General features: G+C 36.7%; 1 protein-coding gene across 6 annotated transcripts in view; it reads left to right on the top strand.

The window, feature by feature from the left end:
- The window catches only part of LOC112049830 (protein yippee-like), a 160497-nt gene that overhangs the window by 58198 nt on the left and 81572 nt on the right, over positions 1 to 20727 (top strand). For 2 of the 6 annotated variants that reach the window (XM_052885267.1, XM_024087874.2), the window contains exon 1: positions 8110 to 8298. The exons of 2 other annotated variants lie outside the window; for them this stretch is intronic. Coding sequence is in view for 1 of the 4 variants with exons in the window: in XM_024087871.2 (XP_023943639.1) it covers positions 2726 to 2733 (8 nt within the window). In the remaining 3 variants the exon portion in view is untranslated. Of the gene's footprint in view, positions 1 to 2710; positions 2734 to 8109; positions 8299 to 20727 lie in introns of those variants that run through there. 2 more of the 6 variants (XM_024087871.2, XM_052885264.1) reach the window with 2 other exon arrangements.

Below are 20727 nucleotides of genomic sequence, written 5' to 3' on the forward strand. Positions count from 1 at the left end.
ATGCGGATTAGCAGACTTCACACATGTAGAGAATTATGAAAATTCTCAGGTATGCACGATGTTTTTCCTTCACCGTTTGAGGCAAGTGATATTTAATTTCCTTGAATGAACATAACTGAAAAGTTAGTGGTACTTGCCCCTGACCGGATTCAAACCTACGTCCTCTGAATCGAAGGCAGAGAAAGAAAGAAAGAAAAATGAGTTTATTTCGAAATTATGCCACACATCACAATATCTCCAGTACACCATGACATCGAGGACAATACCCTGCGATGTGCGGCATAACCCAGAAAATGCCCCCAGCTCAGCATAATGCTACGACCATTTGAAATTGGACACGTAGCGCTGATTTTCAGTTGGAACCACAGATTGGGTAACGCTATGAACACAGCCTTATAATCTAAACACACGAACACGAACCTTATAATCTAAAGTAACAGATCTGGATATGACAGAGGTCATATCCACTGGACTATCACCTCCCTATATAAGTAGTATAGATTAATTTTCTCATTAACTTGGTTTTCATTTCGTTATTCTATATCCGTGTCAGGGCAGAACGGCACACTTGGCAAGGCTGTGGTTATAACATGCCCCAAGGTTGCCTTTACACTATCAGCAGTTAGCGATTAATTGCCTTTAGCATACGATGTTAATCCAAATAATTGTTTAATTATTATTATTATTAAGCAGTTTTTCTGTTTAAGGTTTGAAACAAATGGTTTTTGGTTTGAATTTATGCGTAAGATTTCTGTTTTCTCATCTCATCTAATGATTTGCGTTTATCTTGGACTAGTGGACGCCCGCGTGGAATTCAGTTTTTCACAAATCCCGTGGGAACTAGGGTTTTTTCGGGAAAAAAATCGCTTCATTAGCCGCAGCGTAAAAGAGGAACAAACATACTTACACACTTACACACAAACTTTCGCCTTTATAATATTAGTGTGAAGTGTGATTACAACTTACCTTTACTTATTAACCGCCTCGTTGGTTCAGTGTACCCACTGATCCCCTTCGGATCACTTAGGTTTTTCTTTCTTCTGGGCCGTTTCCGCACTTAGCCATGTGATTGGCCGTTGTGCGTATTATCACTTAGGTTATTTTTATTTATATTATCTGCCGGTCAGCACGGAACTGCTATGTATTTCTTTCTCATTTCTCTTTCCATTTATTATTGCACTATTTACTACTACTCTTTTCTTGAATTTTTTCACTATCGCAAATGAAAAATTATTGTGGTTATATTCTAATCACACTTCTAATCTTCGATTTAAGTGCCACTTTCTTGAAAATATTTTTTCGGTATCACTGTATAACTGTATTTGTGCCAAGGCTTTGTGTATAAATACTATGGCTTATAGCATGACCCAAGGCTGTTTGCTTGCAAGACTTTCAGGTGTTTTCATTTAATTTCCTTTAAGGTTACACACATTAATCCTATAAATAACATTATTACCTCCATCGTGCAGTTCTAACTACCCAATGTAGTCGTTAACAATGTATTTTATACTGACTATGTTTTAATTTTAAATAGACTTCTTTATATAAATTGAGTTTTATGTTCAATGGAAAAGTTTACATTTTAAATGGGATTTCACTTAATAACTATTAATATAATATTAATATTATTTAGAGGTAGAGTTTTTGAGGTTGAAGGGGGTAATTTCTGGATATACTTGTATTATGTTATTGTGGAGGGGAGGTATCAGTATTGGCGTAATAAGATGGTTTTTGATAACTTGAGCTCAGTTGTTAGGCAGCGTGGACACCGTCACGCTGCCAATCGCGTTAGTGATTTTGTGCAATAATGTTTTACGTTGTAATTATTGATAATGTTTTGTGTTGTAATTATCTTAATCTATACTAACATTATAAAGCTGAAGAGTTTGTTTGTTTGTTTGATCGAATGCGCTAATCTCTGGAACTACTGGTCCGATTTGAAAAATTTATCGAGGAAGGCTATAGGCTATATATTATCCCTGTATTCCTACGGGAACCACGCAGGTGAAACCGCACGGCGACAGCTAGTAAATAAATAAAATATAAATGCGAAAGGTCATTCATCACGAAATCTCGGAAACCGTTTGACTTACAAAAATATGATTTGGCAGGGACGTAGTCTATAGTTAGTAGGTCCGCTATCCGCTAAGAACGGATTTTACGATAGGGCCGGATTAAGGAGGTCTAGGGGCGGGCGAAGTCGCTGGCGTCCGCTAGTTGATCATAAATTGTTTATTACAGGGAAATTGAGTGTTTATGCATTCTCCAAGGATCCTTTAAACCTACTCCCAAGGTCACAAGTCCTGGGACCTGCTCGAGGTGTTTCCTCTACCACAAAATAAAGGTACAATCACTGTCGCAGCTACCCGTCACGTCATACACAGAAACGGGAACTACGCGGATGAAACCGCGGGACGTCTCCTAGTGTTTCATATAATGAACGCGAATTATTAGTCGATATGGAAAATATAAAATCGTTAATTGATCCGATCTGGGGACTGGGAATCGGATCCAAGTTTTTTTTACTGTTGACACAAAATATCCTCAACGCCAACACCACCATAAAACCAGTACAAAAATCTACAGCAGCCTACCTACCTATTGTAGATTTTTGTACTGGATTTTTATTGATTCCACGTAAGAACAATATTTCATAATGTTTCTGTTTTTCAGGTATGCAACGTCATCATAAGAGGTCATCGTAAACACACCGTAAACGTCGTAAATGGCAATGTGAGTCTATAATTTAGTAGTCGACAGTAGTTTAGGAGTTACGAATATGATAACCCATACTTACTAATATATTTTCTTTGTATATGTGTTCATAATCTACTCATGTAATTTCATCTCTCTACTATGAAGGAAAACATCGTAAGGAAACATGCATACCAGAGAATTTTCTTATTTCTCAGCGTGTGTGAAGTCTGCCAATCCGCATTGGGCCAGCGTGGTGGACTGTTGGCCTAACCCCTATCACTCTGAGAGGAGACTCGAGCTCAGCAGTGGGCTGAATATAGGTGGATGATGAATTTCATCTAAGCGAACTCTGTATTAGTAGTAGTAGAGATATTTGTGAAAAAGTTTCGGGAAGTGGGTTTTTTGCAATACTTTCAGCCGCCTACGAATCTACGGCTATTCTGTAACAATGGTTTGTACAACTCACAAGTCCGAGTTTCGAATTCATCTCTATCTCTCTCAGTTTAACACGATGCTATAGAAGAAGAAAGATAGCCAAGTTGCACGTTGATTCTCTTTGTACGATCGCAAACGCTTCGAAAACTAGTATAGGAATGACATTTGCTATCGACAGGTCACGTGATCAAGATCTATCATTCTAGATATGTCAGCTAGTTTTCGAAGCGTTTGCGATCGTAGAAAGAGAATCGACGTGCCACTTGGCTACGGAGGCTGTGCTGTTTTTCGAGCTTTGCCGTGGAAATTACAAGAAATTCATGATGCTTATACTTATCAAACCTCAGATAGACCATGTAACCATTTCATAATTATGAAATATATAGGTACATATAACAAAATTTAAGTGTCTGTCTGTGATTTTATGATAACTTTGTTTTTCTGAAATGCTTATACAGTTATTTACACGATATCACAACACAAATGAGCTGTTTTTAAAACATATATCTGTTTGTCCGGGCTATTCTTTGCAACGTACGAACTGATTTTAATGGGTTTTTCACTGGAAGTTTCGTTGTTGTATAGTCTACTTTTATCTTGGAAAAATTCAAGGTTACCGCGGGATGTGTGAAAGACTGAAATTCACGCGGACGAAGTCGCGAGCGGCAGCTAGTCTAGTGTCGCTTGAGCTGATAAAATTTCATACACGTACGACCGTAGCCTAGCTTCTAATATTCAACAGTGCCGATATCGAATCACCGCTTCGATCGTGATTGGTTGCATTTCCGTCAGCGGTCATCGCCTCAGGCGGGGCGTTGACTTCGCTGTCTCACAGCCGCTTAGTGTGGAAGTACCCTAATATTTACTAGACTATGCCTTAATTATCTTTATTAGTGTGATGTTATATAGCCAGTATATAATACATATGTATATGTTTATACAGCCATACTCGATGTGCACTGCTTACGAATAAACTAATTAGATATGAAGGTAGAAAATGCATGAATTGTATTTTTTTTTTTTCATTTTAATTTAAAATTTATTAACTACATCTAATTGTTGTAAAGTTATTTATGAAAATGTTCATTAATTTATAAACAAGTTGATTATATTTATTATTATTATTAGGTGTGAAATGAAAAGCGATTTATATCTATTTCTAAATTGTTTGTTGGCAAACAGTGCACATCGAGCATGGCTTTAAGTTACTGAGGTTAACGCATTCAACCAAACAAACGTACTCTTCAGCAATGTATATTTGTATAGATCTATATCATATTGCCAACCGGTATTGGTCGACAATAGGTGTTCGACTATGTGTTCTTTCGTCATGAGCGCTCTCGTAGCGCGCATCTCACTGCAGACGGTTGCATTGCCGCGGTCATCGTTTGCGCCGGCGGGACGTTGACACCGCTTTGTCTCAAGACAACGCGCAGTGTGAACAGACCCTTACGCCCACGCTAACAAGCATTCGCTGCACTAAATTTGATTAATGAATGTTTAATATCGATAAATGCATTCAACCTCCAGACGTAAACTAACAATGCCTGTAGCCAAGTTACATATCAATTTTCTTTCTACAAACGCTAACGCTTCGAAGGCGAAAATATGTATGGGAGTTAAATACCCGTTCTCGTTCCCGTAGGAATACGGGGATAATATATAGCCTTATAGCCTACCTCGATAACTGGGTTATCTAACGCATTGAAAGAATTTTTCAAATCGGACCAGTAGTTCCTGAGATTAGCGCGTTTAAGCAAACAAACAAACAAACAAACGTATATACCTACAATATAGAAGATCCTTTAAAAAGCTGTTCCAACCTACGAGTGGAATTTACTTTTAATATAATAAAATACACTCATACGACTTGCGAGTACATGATCTTTAAGTCAAAGGCGTGCAAGGAACGTTGCACAAAAACACGCAACGCTTTGTAACGCGTAACGCTTTTTGGTAACGCTTGAACGAATTTGAGTCATCATAAAATATTCATACCGGGCAGCGTATATTTTGGAGTTAACTTCCGAAATACCGGCTAGAAATTAGGCCGGTTATTCGAATAGCAGCCTGTCTCATTCTTGCTCTACGGTTTTTCGGTTCGTGAGAGAGTTTTATATTGTTTCATTAACCCCCTACACAAAAAGTGGGGTGTAATAAGTTTGAAGTGTCTGTCTGTCTGTCAGTCTGTTTTTGGCACCATAGCTTCCGAACGGATGAAGCGATTTCAATTTGGTTTTCTTTGTATTTTGTGATTTACGGGCGGTGTTTTAGAGATGCTTGATGAAAATCGGTTGAGTCGTTTAAAAGTGAAAGTTTTTTTTTAATGCCTAACTTGTCATTGAATAACAAAATCTTGAAAAAAGCATCTTGCAACAGAATACAAATGAAAACTTATTTTTGAGTCTGTTACAGAAATAGGTATATAATACTTAAAACTTAAGCGATGAAAGAACTATTACTTCTAATAAGTAAAACGGAAAGTTTTCTGTACAATTTAATTTAAATTTAAATTTGATTAAAGATAGTTCTAATCTTTCATCCATCTCCTGTTTTACTACCCTCCTGTAGACTATCATGTCTAGCGAGCACCGAGCGAGTAGGTATGCGCCATAAATTGCATGGAGCGAAAAATAAAAGGATATTGCAATTTTATGTGTCTGCATCGTCTCCGGTATATGCCACCTACAGACGTGCCGATTAGTCTGGTGCAAGTTGTGCTAACTAGCCAACGTTAGCTAACTAGAAAAAGTTTTAGCTAGACAATGCTAATATCTAGTTGATTTAGTTCGAAAAACTTTAATTGATGATAAATGTCAATCCAACCAATAGCATCCAGCGGCAAGTAAGGTAAGGTAACCAATTGCAATTTTATATGTCTGCATCGTATCTGGTATAAGTCATCTACAGACGTGTCGATTAGTCAGATCCAAGTTGCGCTAACTAGCTAACGCTAATAACATTACAGGATTAAGTTAGTTGCAATAAAACTTTTACCTTTTATAGACGTCACTCCAAACAGATTGTAATTTTCTGATCTCAAACACATGCCCCCGATGGACGTGCGGATTAGTCAGGACTTGTTGCTAGCGAAAGCTGATTTTCAGTTGGTGTAGTTAGTTCTTAATAAAAGTCAATATAACCAAATTGCAATTTTATGTGTCTACGTCGAATCCGTCATGCGGCTCGTTGCCGAGTATGCCACCTACAGATTAATCAGGATAAAAATGTATTCTGTCATTTTCTGAGGTTCGTGCTTTATGCATTTCTAATATTTGTATGGATGATGATGTGATCCTATTGTCTCTTCAGGTGGATTTTGCCTTCTGGACAGTATACAAACAGACTTGCAAATTAGACCTACGTGAAATACATATGAGTATCTTAACTTGATCATCTCACTTTACAATTATAAGCTCCATTCTCGAATACCAAAACCTCACTCAAATCCATCACTCACTCACTTAAAGTCCTCCTGTAGGCCCATTATGTATCACTTCGAAATCGTACACCGAAATACACAATAGGATAGATGGATCTAAGTTCCTGCCTTCCGAACCGGTGGTAGAATCTTTACAAATAGTCAACTGACGTGTCAAAAGTGCTTGTAAACTGAGCCTACTTGAAATAAATGAATTTTGAATTTTGAAGTGATGTTTCAGTATTCGAGCATAAGTGAGTCAGTCCAACTCCAAAGTTGCCGTGTCTAAAGACGCTAATATACACTTCCACAAATTGCATTGCAGCGTCGCAGCGCTGTCATCTCAATGGTCAAAGGGGAAAGAACTACAGGTGTCTTCGTTGCTATGTGTCTGCTACCCGCTGCAACTATCAGACAATGTTGAATCGATGCACATACTGTTAGGGCCCATTTAGACTGATATATTTCTCCATATTAAAACAAGGTAAGAAAAGGATACAGTTGTCATTGAATTATTAAATTACATGCTGCTAGGTAATATAACTTTCCGATGTAAATATATTCTAAGAATTAAAGCTTTGTAGTAAGTAATTTGCTGCGTATAGCTTATTTTTAATCGGGCTTTTCAAATCATTAAATAATATGGTTAACTCAACAGCCTTCTTTTGCCATTTAACCCTGAGTACAAAAGGAGGTTGTTTAAAAGTATAAAGAAAAACATATCTTTAATCTGTAAGTAGTAACTAGTAGTAAAACTCCTTGGTATAGCACGTCTAGGAAATTGCTACCGCCATTCTTATCTGCTCCTGTAGCCAGATTCTCTTTCTACGATCGCAAACACTTCGACAACTATAAAAATGTATGAGAATGACAGATCTTAATCACGTGACCTGTCGATGGCAAATGTCATAGATTTTTCTAGTTTTCGAAGCGTTTGCGATCGTAGAAAGAGAATCGACAGGCCACTTGGCTACAGGGGCAATATCCTAGCCTTCAATCAGCGTTGCTGAATTACAAGTGTGTCCTCTAGAGAGAGGATGTGTTTGCAAGTAGATATAGGACAAACCACCATACGCTTCAGGTTGACAGGCATTGTAGAACGTGTTTCTACTTCTAGCATGTTTTGCCAATGGCTGCTTTTTTTACAGACGATGACACACAAAATCATCAAATGGGCCTACTCTAGCTGATAACTGCATATTAGTATCATAAAAGTAATTACTAACTAACTAACAGACGCAAGGGACTTCGTCTGCGTGAAAAAAACAGTCTATTTGGTGACCCTTAATATTGTGGTTAAACTATACGTATAAAGCTTCCTCGTGATTCCCTCTATTTAATAATGAAAATTGCATTAAGTTGCGCAGTTTATAAGATCTAAATGTGCAGAGGGCGGTAAGCTTTGACTCTGTTTTATACTACGCTAAGATGTCCTGCGAAGTATGGGGTACGTGTGAATGCAGCTTTACTTTTAAGCGGTGCACCGTTGCACCCAGACCTCAGTCCTCAGTCCTCAGTCCTCAATCCCCAGTCCACAGTCCCCAGTCTTCTGTAGTAGCCTCAGCCCTCAGTTGGGCGGACGCCACGCTGCGCCGCGGTCGCTCGCGCCACGCGCTCTTTCGACCCCCGGGAAGTTCCGCGGTGTTTGTTTGTGTTCGTATTGTTCGCTTTTTTTTGTTTTTTTTTATTTTCGTTTTGTTTGTACGTTGTCGGATTGCGCGGTGCTTCGCCTTTGCATACATAAGGTTTGTGTTTACTTTGAGATATTTAATAATGTTGTCATTTTTAATTGCTTTTCTGAAGTTATCATGTCGCAAAACACTTGGGTATACCAGCTTCATGATATTTTAAGTTACTCTGTAATCCGTGTTCGAATTATTACATTCTATTCTAATTCTGTTTCTTAATGAATTTCTTCTTTATCTTTTAATAACCCGCCAAGACAGGCTCCCGTTGAGATAATTGAGTTTTAATTTACTGCATAGAGATGTTTACCACGAGAATTTAATAGATAATTTTGTCATTTTTACTTGTGTTTCTGTAGCTGTATTATAAGTTGAAAACTTCATGAGTTCACACCGCGTAGTTCCCGTTCCTGAGAGAATGCGGGGTTAAAATATAGCCTTTTTTTTTGTTACACTCGATAATAATGTAGGTCACCATTTGTGACAGAATTTTTTAAATTAGTTTAGTTGTTTCGCCGATAAAGCTTATGGATTATATTATATTGTAAGTAATTAGGTACACCAACCATAGACTAATTTTAATTTATCTAATTCCTCTAAGGGTAGCTAAGGCTTCTGAATGTAATTTCAAATTTGTTTCAATATCTCACCTAGACTAATTCTACAATGTCTTGTTTTATTTCGACGTTTAAATTCTTTTTTAAAATTAAATTCTAAAGGTAAACACAAGTTGTGTGTTTACCTTTAGAATTTAATAATGTTGTACCTAATCTTTAAATAAAAGTTAAAAGTCTGGTTACATTAAGTTTTATATCTTTTATCAATCAGATGAATTCATTTCCTTTTGCCGACTCGATGATATCTTACTCGCATCGCAAGTTTTGTTGGTGTTTTTAGGGTCCCTTTGTCAAAGTACTTTTTACATGCAAATACATAGGTACATAGTAATGAAACATTTTTTTTTATTTATCATGTCTGTCTTTTTATTTATCAACTCCGTGCGCTGAAAAGCTATATCATAGTTATAGAATGAAATGTCCGCAACTCTATCTCCGTGAATTTAGACTTTTTACTATTCTGCAGTACTTAGGTACCTAAAGTTAAGTCTAAGTTTTGCTGGATAAAAGTTAGCCTATGTGCTATTTCCCCTATACTCAGGAATTTAGCTAGAACAATTAAATAAATATATTTAAACATTACACTTTCATCACTACTTATGCCCAAAGTAAGCATATATTCTGTATTATAATCTTCGGATTGGCTTACCATGTGGATATAGTCAGCTTTCAAACAAAAAAAGTGCATCATAATCAGTCGATACGTTCAGGAGCTACAATTTCACTGACAGACACACAGTTACATACATACACACACATGAATTTATATACTTATGACACCCCTCATAGTCCACGATGTTAAAATGGTTATCAGTCCCTTCATTTAGAAGTCATTATTTATTTTGCATACAGAACCCAGCCTTATACGTGTAATACGCACTTGACCAGTTTTAGGATGGTTCAACGTCCTGCAGAAGGTCTGTATTTTACCTTTGCAACTCGCGTCTGTATTCCAAGAACATTTAAAGTGTTTAAGTAATGATATTGTAAACATTGTTTGAAGTTTGATTCGAGATAATTATACAGGTGCTGTAGCTTGTTTTTGAATTGACTCCCGAAAATGATTTTCTTTGTAATGTTCCCGAAACTTTTTCTTATTTCGATGTTATTTTTTACATTTTCTAATTACATATATTTTTTAAAACATTAGGTAGGTACCCATTTAAGGATTTCAATCATCCATCCGCGTGAATGTTTTCAGTATTACTGATTTTGAAAAACCACTGAAAATGTTATTTGTCGAAATTTTGTAGTTGCTGTTGGTAACCCCAGTTAAACTTGTCTGACATAATTACTCGGAAAAAAAATTTAAGCTGTTTTTCTTTTTCAGTAGGTAACATTAGTCACTTCTATAAAAACATGTTTTAAATACAATATTCTCTTTCTTTTATTCAATTTTTTTTCTTTTTCTTTCATAAATTCAAATTTGTTTTCATTTGTATTTGATTGATTATATCTATCATAACGTTGTCAAATACTAAATGAAGTAGAAATGTGAAAGTTCATTATGATAAATGATTACAAAGGTAAAATTGATAAAAGAAATGTTAATTATACCTAAACCACAACTCTTATCAGCGGGTAATTATAAGTTACGAGTTACGACACTTTTAACCATCACGACACTGCACCCCACGCGAAGTTGATCGTGTCGAGTTAAATTTTATTTATTTACAGACCTCTTTAATCCAGCTCTTACAGTAGTATCGCTGTAAAAATGGTGTAACTTCTCCCGTTTTCCCAACATTTCCCTTCACTGCTCTGCTCCTATTGATCGTAGCGTGATGAAATGAATACTATACCTGCTTAAGAGGATGAAGAATAATTGTACCAAGTTTCGTTAAAATCCGTCGAGTAGTTTTTGTTTCTATAACGAACATACATACAGACAGACTGACAAACGAAACGACATCAGTACCGATCACTAATCACCCCCTGATAGTTATTTTGGAAATATATTTCATGTACAGAGTTGACCTCTATAGATTTATTATAAGTATAGATGAGCTGCCGCGCGGTTTCACCCGCATGGTTCCCGTTCCCGTAGGAATATGGGGATACTATACATATAGCTTATAGCCTTCCTCCATAAATGGGCTATTTAACACTGAAAGAATTTTTCAAATCGGACCAATAATTCCTGAGCTTAGCGCGTTCAATCAAACAAACAAACAAACTCTTCAGCTTTATAATATTAGTATAGATATCAGACGCTCGCAACTTCGTTCGTGAGGAAATCTGCACACCTGAAAATTTTCCATGTGTGTGCAGTCTGCCAATCCGCATTGGGAAAGCGTGGTGGACTAAGGCCTAACCCTTCTGAGAGGAGACTCGTACTAAACAGTGAGACGAATATGGGTTGTTGATGATGATATAGAAAAAAGGTTTTTTGTTTCTGGTTTTTTATTTTGTGTTTTATTATCTGAATTTTTAATTTGAATGTATTAAAAGTATTTTGATTAGTTGTTTAGTTTGTAATTATAACTGACTGTGACGTCACCCGGGTCTCAGCTGAAAATCAGCGCTGGGCATTGCTTTCCTGTGATGAACGGCTAATGCTGAGCTGTAAACCCTTTCTGTTTGGTGTCACAGACAGTCATATAATATCTAAGATAGGATGTACTGTTTGTGACACTAAAAAGTGAATAAACTTATTTTCTTTCTTTCTTTCTTCTAAATCCCATGTTGTCACAAAAACCTTTACTAAAACCTTGAGTAGTATAAAAAATATAATACCTCGTGTTTGATACTAGTTGTACTCTGTCCAATCAATACTGGTAACGTCAATCGGTGCCCATCGATCTGATAACAGCGGCTGTAGCGAGCCAGTACGTGATACTAATGACATGCTTTAATCCTATTTTGAAAGCGACCTCAATGCCCACAGTGACAGTGTACCTTCATTGTAAATACACCAGTAAAGCCTTCTACGTTAATTTGTATTGATCAGTAAAACAGCATACATTTCTGTTTTGTAAGACCTGGTCGCTCCAGGTTTTTTAAATCGCCTGGTCATGGATTCAAATGACGGAACTGATCTCACGGTATAGCCTTTTACGTTATTTTATATTGGTCAGAAAACAACACATTTCTGTTTTATATGAGCTTGTCCTTCCAGAATTCTGAAGTCGCCTGGTCATGGAATCCAATGATGGAATTGTTCTCACGGTATGGCCGTTGACGTTAGTATAAATTGATCAGAAAACAGCATACATTTCCCTCCAGATTTCTCAAGTCGCCCAGACGTGGATTACAAATACGGTCACGGGAATGTTAGGTCTGATTCATTCACAAACCATCGGTTCCAACGTTTTTCTTAAGTCAAGGTCAGTCTCACAGGTGCAACGCCCTGAGACTATCTAGTCCTAAGACTTCACTCTTGCTGGATTTCTACACTCGCTCTAATCCCCAAAAAAGACACTGCACATGAAGGAGCGTACAGAAAATATAAACGTATTTACAAAAAAAACGTCGGGGAAAGTTTTTCTTTCGCCAAGCACCATCGCTATGTTCTAATATGTATGGCTGCTGGTAAAAATTCAGGCACATTTAGTGATTTAGCTTAACACGTAGGTATATGCCTAAGATATCATGATGTGCCTCTTCACTGTAGATGGGTTTCACTTACGGTGGGTCACTAAATGTGCCTGGTAAAAATACAGGCACATTTAGTGATTTAGCTTAACACGTATATGCCTTAGATATCATGATGTGCCTCTTCACTGTAGATGGTTTTCACTTACGGTGGGTCATCTTCTTGTTCTGCTAACTATTAGATACCTACTATGAAATATATTTTATTATTAATATACATACTCCCCTTCCCTTCAAATATATTCCATCTTTTTGAAGTCGGTTAAAAATGTTTACAAAATGTATGCTAGCCATCTTCTTCTTCTTCAAGGCCTTTTCCACACTTGGCTAAGCTGTTCAAAAGAGATGTAAAGCGTGGATAAAAAGCCGTGTTGGAACGCTAGTTTATTTATAAAGAGGACTTTAATGTAAGAAGCGTCAAATCACGTAACGTTACCTAATTCTACATAATTCCCACCAGTCTCCCGATTTAACAGTGTAACAAATGTTTATAGCCCAGACACGTTTTATGGGAATTTTGACGTCGACACATTAAAGCAGTTATGAGTATGAGTGCTTCAACACAATTATGATCAAAAGATAGATATCTCTTTAAGTAAAGTTAGGTTTATTAATTCACTAGCGGACGCCTGCGACTTCGTCCGCCAGTAAAAAATTGTATAAAAATTATGAGTATGCAGTATATAGTAAAGAAACTAACTATTCGCATACAAAGATACTAGCGGTCGCCCGCGACTTCGTCCGCGTGGAAATCAATGTAAACTTTGAAGCCCTATTTCACCACTTTAGAGGTTTTTTTTTAACCACATTATATTTCGTATTTTTTTTTAGGATTTATGAACAAATTTTTAAAACTGTAACTCTAAAAATTACGAGTGGACTTTCCATACAAACTTTCAACCCCTATTTCACCCCCTTTTCATTTTATTTTCGCAATAAAAGTATCCTTCTCCGTATTATGGTCTTAAACCGTGCCAAGTTTCATTTGAATTCATTCAGTAGTTTCAGCGTGATGCCCGAATAACAAAAAGACGGACAGACAGACAGACAAATGCCACGGTAACGGTTGGTGTTACAAATGGTATAAGTAAAATCCCCAATTAATGTATACAATTTGTCCAGTTTTATTATAAGTATAGATTTATTTTACAAACATCCCGACAATCTTTTGTTTTTTATGTATTAATTAGTTAATATTGGATTATTGGCCTTATTTACCTGAATGTGTCATTAAAATCAATATATTCACACCCAGTCATCATCCCTATTAAGTGGCAGCCTTTGGCAAACATGCGTGTTTTTTTTTTTTTTCTGATTGTGTAAGTGCCGTAGGCTCCTTATGGGACCTCAGCGGCGTCACCGGGGGGAAACATGCGTGTGGTGTTTGATCATTATAAGGGTGCCGCGAGCTATGGTACATACTGAGGATATGTTTTTATATTTTATGTCGAAGAAAACCCCCCGTAATACCACCATATTTACCTCTATAATATTTTGTATAGATGAATGAAATAAACAAGCCAGTTTAATTAGTCGACTCCCACCGAGCTGGAGTTCGCTCACTTTAATCCATTTCAATGACTATCGCCTCTCATCAGGGATATTGCTTGATTATTTTGCTTTTCATTCCAATATGGAAAATACGTAGCCGTGGATTATTTTTTATCATCAGCGTACGTTTAAATACGTTCAAGTTCCGAATTAAATAATATTTATAACAGTTAATACATTACTATCAAATAATATAAACGAATAGGTTTTTTTTACAAAGAAATTCTATGCGTCGTGAAATAGTTTTCTAAAAATTTTCCAATTTTCTTTAAAACAACCTTATAAAGTTTCTGTGACTTATTAAACACAAATTTGAATAAAATTGCTGTAATTCTTTTTCAGGTTATGGCGTGTTATAGGGAAAGAAGTTATTCTTTCTTGTAGTAGCACAGAATACATACGTACAGTAAGTAGGTATATTCATAGATATCATTTAAAAGTTTAGTAGGTAGGCATTAGGTCCCCACATATGAAATAAAATTAAAAACTTTGGTTTCAGAAGTCTGTCGTTTGGTAGCAGTTCAAAATTAAATTTTAAATTTAAATAATTATAATTTAGTTTCAAATTCATTTGTTATTCTATAATTTAATTTCGTTTGTGAGCGTGTGCTCTTTGTCATATTTTAAAATTTGTATAGTTTGTTCGTCCTGGGAGCATTCACTCGTATAAGGTAGGTCATATACCTACCTTATACGAGTGAATAAGTAAGGTAGGTAGGTATGTAATTGTATTGAGTGTTTTTGATACATGCTACTATAGTCCATGGTACATACTTCATATATTAGTTACCTACCGTATCTGACTATGCAAGCAGGCAAGCAAGGAACCAAGAACTTTTGATAAAAATCAGGCATAGGCTTTAGCTCTTACAAAGTAAATCGTGACATTTTTAGATCAAACCAACATTATCTCAAAAATAAATAGCATTTTCAAAAAGTTTCCAATTTGAAAGACTTCCAAAGTCCTTCTTGCGGGCTAGTAAATGTCTAGACCAGGATCTATGACCCTAATTCCGAGCGGTATGTTCTAGTGACTAACCTTAACATTGAGCTTTACTCAATGTTAAATGTTGCCAAGATAAGCTGTGATTTTATATATAAAATGTAACAGTTAAAATTGTTAATTTTGTTTTTTTTTCACGGGCTGACTCGAGCACGGCTATGAAAATTTTCGGAGATAGGGGGTCACCTTGTTTTACACCGCGTTTAATAGTCTTTTCACATAGTTCAAAGAAACTACCATCATATAGTTATTTAAATAATGTTATCAAAAATATACATTGAAATTTAAACTCCAGTTCCCTAGGTGCTGTAGGTACATCGTGATTTACATTAGGCTCTTCATTCCCACTTTGCTCGCATCTGAGAGAGGTTGAACGATGCCTGAATATTTGATACGACAAATGTTCCTTCGCTGCAGCACATTGCTGTTCGCTGGCAGTTTCATGTTCACCTTTTTGGGTGTACTCGTATCAGCGTTTGTAAATAAAATAACTAAGACTTACTTGGGCGTAAAGATTATTTCAACTAATCAGTAAGTTACTTTCGCCATGTCGAATGTACATGTATTGTTTTTCGTTATTCAATAACGAAAAACAATATATGAATTCAGTACCAAATGAAATTTAAAATACTGTTATCGCCCCGTTGCAACGACTTGCGGTACGGACGGCTTCAGTGTGCTCGTGGCGTTCGAGCCGTTCACATCTCTTGTTGTGTAATTCTTTATGGGTTACTTGGGATAGGCGGTCAGAGTGACTTGAGTGGAAAAGGGGAGTGTTTGTTAACAGTCAAAGGCACCTTTAATTCTACACGACAACACTACACTACAACGATCACAAGTGTGTGACTTCACTCAAGGTCATTCTCTGCCATTCTAGAGTCTTATTTTGGTAACAGTTTGATTTGTTAATTAAGTTGTCCTGATAAATGTTGTGAATTGTGAACCTTTGTTCGACATTAGTTTTCTTATTTTTGTAATCACTTCTGAGTCTGCTAAAAATACCATAAAAACCATCTGAAAAACAGAGAAACACCGCAAAATAGAGAAACGCGCGATCTACGACGTTCCTATGTCTGTATGGAATTAATTTAAGTTCAAGCTAGGTTTATGGTAGGCGTCCACTGATACGCATCGTACGTATCGGAAGTATCGCATCAAACTGATTATTAATTTTATATTAGACAAAATCCGTTTAATGCGATGCGTCCGATGAGTACGATGCTGATCTGTGGACGCATACCGTTAGGCAGCCTCAAAATATTTGCTGTGCCACATATCAAATCAAAATCAAAATTCATTTAGGTATAACAAGTAGGCCTAGTTTACAAGCACTTTTGAAACGTCAAGTTTGACTATTTGTCTATACAAATTAATACAAACGGTGTATTATTGTATTTGTAAATACAAACGGTGGTAGTCTATACTACCACCGTATTTTTTATTTTTGTTTATTCTGTACAAGTTGACTACAATCTCACCTGATGGTAAGTGATGATGCAATCAAGATTGAAGCGGGCTAACTTGTTAGGAGTAGGATGACAATCCACACCCCTTTCGGTTTCTACACGGCATCGTATCGGTACGTCTTTGCCTATAGGGTGGTTACTAGCCACGGCCGAAGCCTCCCACCAGTTAGACCAGCCCAGCCGAAGATCGAACCCAGGACCTCCATCTTGTAAATCCACAGCGCATACCACTGCGCCACGGAGGCCGTCAGGTTTAGAAGGCAAGGCAAGAAGAGTCGACAATAGACTCAACAGTTGCTCTTTTAAAAACTTACAACACCCCTGTTTTTGCGGTGGATGTTAAAAAAACTACAGATAAGTAAAACAAAGTACACGAATTTCCGCCACAACGGGGTCAAGTGGCCGCAACGAGCCACTGCCACAGCCACAGCGCTGGTGACCGATATGAATATGGCAGCCACTCTTCTGCCACTTGACCTAGTCTACTTTTTGCCATAGATTCGTCGAGTGATTGTTTGTATTCGGCTGTTTTTGTCGGCCGTTATGCAGTGCCATTACCATTGGCTTTGAGTTCCATTTCGCTATTGTTGGGAACTCCGTTCGCTTAGACATTGCTGTTATGCCGACAACTTGGGCCATTTTGTAAACAACATTTTGTAATAAGTCTCTATAGCTTCACGGTGAAGAGGACGGACTCAGTACCGAGAAGGCTTTAAACTGATGCGAAAATATCATACAATTATGTTTTATATTACGATACGTGATAGCCCAGTGGATATGACCTCTGTCTCCGATTCCGGAGGGTGTGGGTTCGAATCCGGTCCGGGGCATGCACCTCCAACTTTTCATTTGTGCGCATTTTTAAGAAATTAAATATCACGTGTCTCAATCGGTGAAGGAAAACATCGTGAGGAAACGTGCATATCAGAGAATTACCTTAATTCTCTGCGTGTGTGAAGTCTACCAATCCGCATTGGGCCAGCGTGGTGGTCTATTGGCCTAACCCCTCTCATTCTGAGAGGAAACTCGAGCTCAGCAGTGAGCCTAATATGGGTTGATGACGGCGACGTTTTATATTATACGTTGGAACCTGCTAAATTCTGAAACAAATCGTTACTTAATGACGAAGGTTTGACCTTGATAGGCTTTTAGACCATATTGACCATGTTGTTGAGCAAAAAAATGGTGGTGAAACAAATTATGCGGCCAATTGCACCGGGTAGCCGCAAAAAATTGTAATTAAACCCGTTGCAACAACTACTAAGTAATTTACCAATAAAATATCATGCGTACACCCTTGTGGTTGTGAAATAAAAAAAAATTGTATTTTAAAAACAAGTTATCCGGTAACTGCTTCATTGGTCCAGTTTAATATGCTTCGGATCGGTCTTGGATTCCAGTCCTGAATCGGGCTGTGAAATACTAAGCTATTATTAAATTTTTTAGGTAATTAGTAAACATTCTCCGTTCGGAGTTGGGTTACTTACTACTACTGCTACTATATTATAGAAGTCATATCTTTATCCGCAGAAGAACCAAAGTCACCGACATAGCTCAAGGAGTCGCGAAGATGAAGTGGCAATGGGCGGGGCGCATAGTTCGAAGAGCCGATAGACGTTGGGGTCTCAAGGTGCTAGGCTGGCGACCCCGCACTAGAAATCGTATTGTTGGTCGACCCCTCACCAGGTGGACTGGCGACATCAAGCGGGTCGCAAGGATTCGCTGGATGCAGGCGGTTCAGGATCATGATTTGGAAGTCCCTATGAAAGGCCTATGTCCTGCAGTGGACTTCCTTCGGCTGATACGAAGATGATCTTCGTTATGAGATCCTTGTCTATATAAAAAGAATTTATTCTTATCCCGTGCCAATCACAGACATTTTTGAGCTAATAAGTGTGTTGTTAGATCTTCTGTTTTCTTTCTTCTTCTTTCAATGCATATTAATAGATCTACGAGTAGCGATAATTTCAGATCAGAAGCGCTATTCTGTAACGATGTTTTTATCACTTCGACAGTGTAAGCTTCAAATTGATTTTATCGATCTCTATCTATAGTATCGTGTTAGACAGAGAGATATATAAACGAATTCGAAACACACACTGCACTTGTTCGCCTCAGTTCCGACGCGGTAGTGGCATATCTAATGGTATAAAATCTTTGGCTACAGGTAATTCTAGGTAACACGTGCTACCAAGAATCTCGCTTTGTATACAGTGTAAGTGATGCATACAAGATGTTCTGAGAATTTCATTTCAGATCTCTTTTCATATAAATAAAGAATTACATACATATCTTCTACACACGACTGCTTTATAAATATATAATAATGAACAAGATAATATTGACTGATAAATATTAAAGTAATTAAGAACGTTTCGAAAATAGCTTGGATGAAATTAATATAAAAAGTAATTAAGCCAGGGCCTGCTGTTTGAAAGTCTTATTATACCAACAGAACATTAGTCCGAGTTTAGATGTTTCGAAAACTGTTTTCGAAAACAAGCAATTTTAAGTTTTAATATATCTTTGTAAAGAGCAGCTCTTTTTTGAGAATATTTAAATTTTTTGTATATATACACAATTTAAATTTAGTTATCATTTAATTTATTTATAGTAAACTTTTTATCATACAATTCACATTTCCATAAAAAAATGTAACAATAATATTTTCCGAAATCACCTAGTTGTACACCTAATGTTGTTGTAATTATACCAATTTGGTATCTAAACGTTTTGGTTTATAAATTTTAAATATCCAAATTATCTGAATCCAAAATAAAAACTTGAACCAATTCGAATACAAGAACGAACACAAACAATAATAGTAGATGATTATTGTTGGATAGTTCTCGAAAACGAATTGCGATTTCGTTTTCGAGAACATTTAGTACTCGTACTTAGGCCAACACTTGTAATGGACGTTCTATCGAGTTATTCGAGCATGTCTATTCATTTTAATAATGCGCAACCAGTAAGTGGAAACTAATAATAAAATCAAGGCCATTTAGTGGCAACCTTTGTAGTACTATACAGTTTTGACATCAATTCAATATCTATTTTCATTACAGTCATGTAATTTAACTTTCCTTAACATATTATAATACACTCGATTCCGAAATATAATGCATAAAGGCCGATTAATATTATCATATTACTAGAAAAATGTTGAATGTGCAAGTGAAAGGACATAAGAGGAGAGGAAGGCCAAAGAAGAGATGGTTGGATTGTGTGAAAGAGGACATGTGTGTAAAAGGAGTGGATGATGAGTTGACGAGTAATAGAGACGAATGTAAAAGATTGACATATTTTTCCGACCCCACTTAAGTGGGATAAGGGTAAGGAGATGAAGATGATGAAGATAAAAGGCCGATTAACTATTTCTTAATACGACCAAATCACAAGATACTTAAATAGGTACACACCCACGCCCTTACATCGTTTGTTTTGTTTTTTTCGCTTTAGATCTTTTCAATAACGTTGCTCTAAGTAATAAAATATTTAAACTTTTCGACAGACAAAGGGGCATTGATATAGGAACCTATAGATGCTGGTGTAGTTTGAATTATGATAATAACCTTATTGCTAATTAAACTACATTGCCGTATCTTCGCTCCGACAAGCATTGCTAAACGCGTCACTTTGCGAGTTCTCTTGAACATGATCCTTGAGCCCTCATTCGCACGAGAGTTTAAACGGACGGACGGACGTTAAAAAAAAATTCAAATATAGTATGAAGTTAAATGAAGGTCTGTTTCCAACGCCCAAAATTGAAAATGCAACACTGCTCGAAAAAAAGCGCCGTGTTTTAAAGATGCTGTCGTGTGAACATATAACATACATTTTTTTACGTTCGTTAAAAAAGTTCTTGTGCGAATGACGCTGAAAATATGCGCCTTATCTTTCCCGAGGTGAACGTAAGTGATAAAACGCCAACTGTGTTGTGCAATTTGAACTTGACCTTCTTGTTACAAATACCTATCGTGCCAATTTTCTAAACGTAAAAGTTAAAAAAATATTACTGTGCAGAAAAACTATATTGAAAAACAACAACATTTGTTTTTATTGGTTTTATATGTATAGGTATTGTTTTAGTTACATATTTTTTTTCTTTAATTTTAAAAGTTTAATCATACATATTAGCACACTAACTACTTTAAAAGAATGTTTTTTAAACAATTTAATCCTCAATAGCTCAACGGTAATTGCGGTCGGACTCTCCACCGAGGAGTAGTGGTTCGATCCTTGCCCCGTTGGTCTA

This window comes from Bicyclus anynana, chromosome 14 (genome assembly GCF_947172395.1).
Source record: "Bicyclus anynana chromosome 14, ilBicAnyn1.1, whole genome shotgun sequence".
Taxonomy (NCBI): Eukaryota; Metazoa; Arthropoda; class Insecta; order Lepidoptera; family Nymphalidae; genus Bicyclus; species Bicyclus anynana.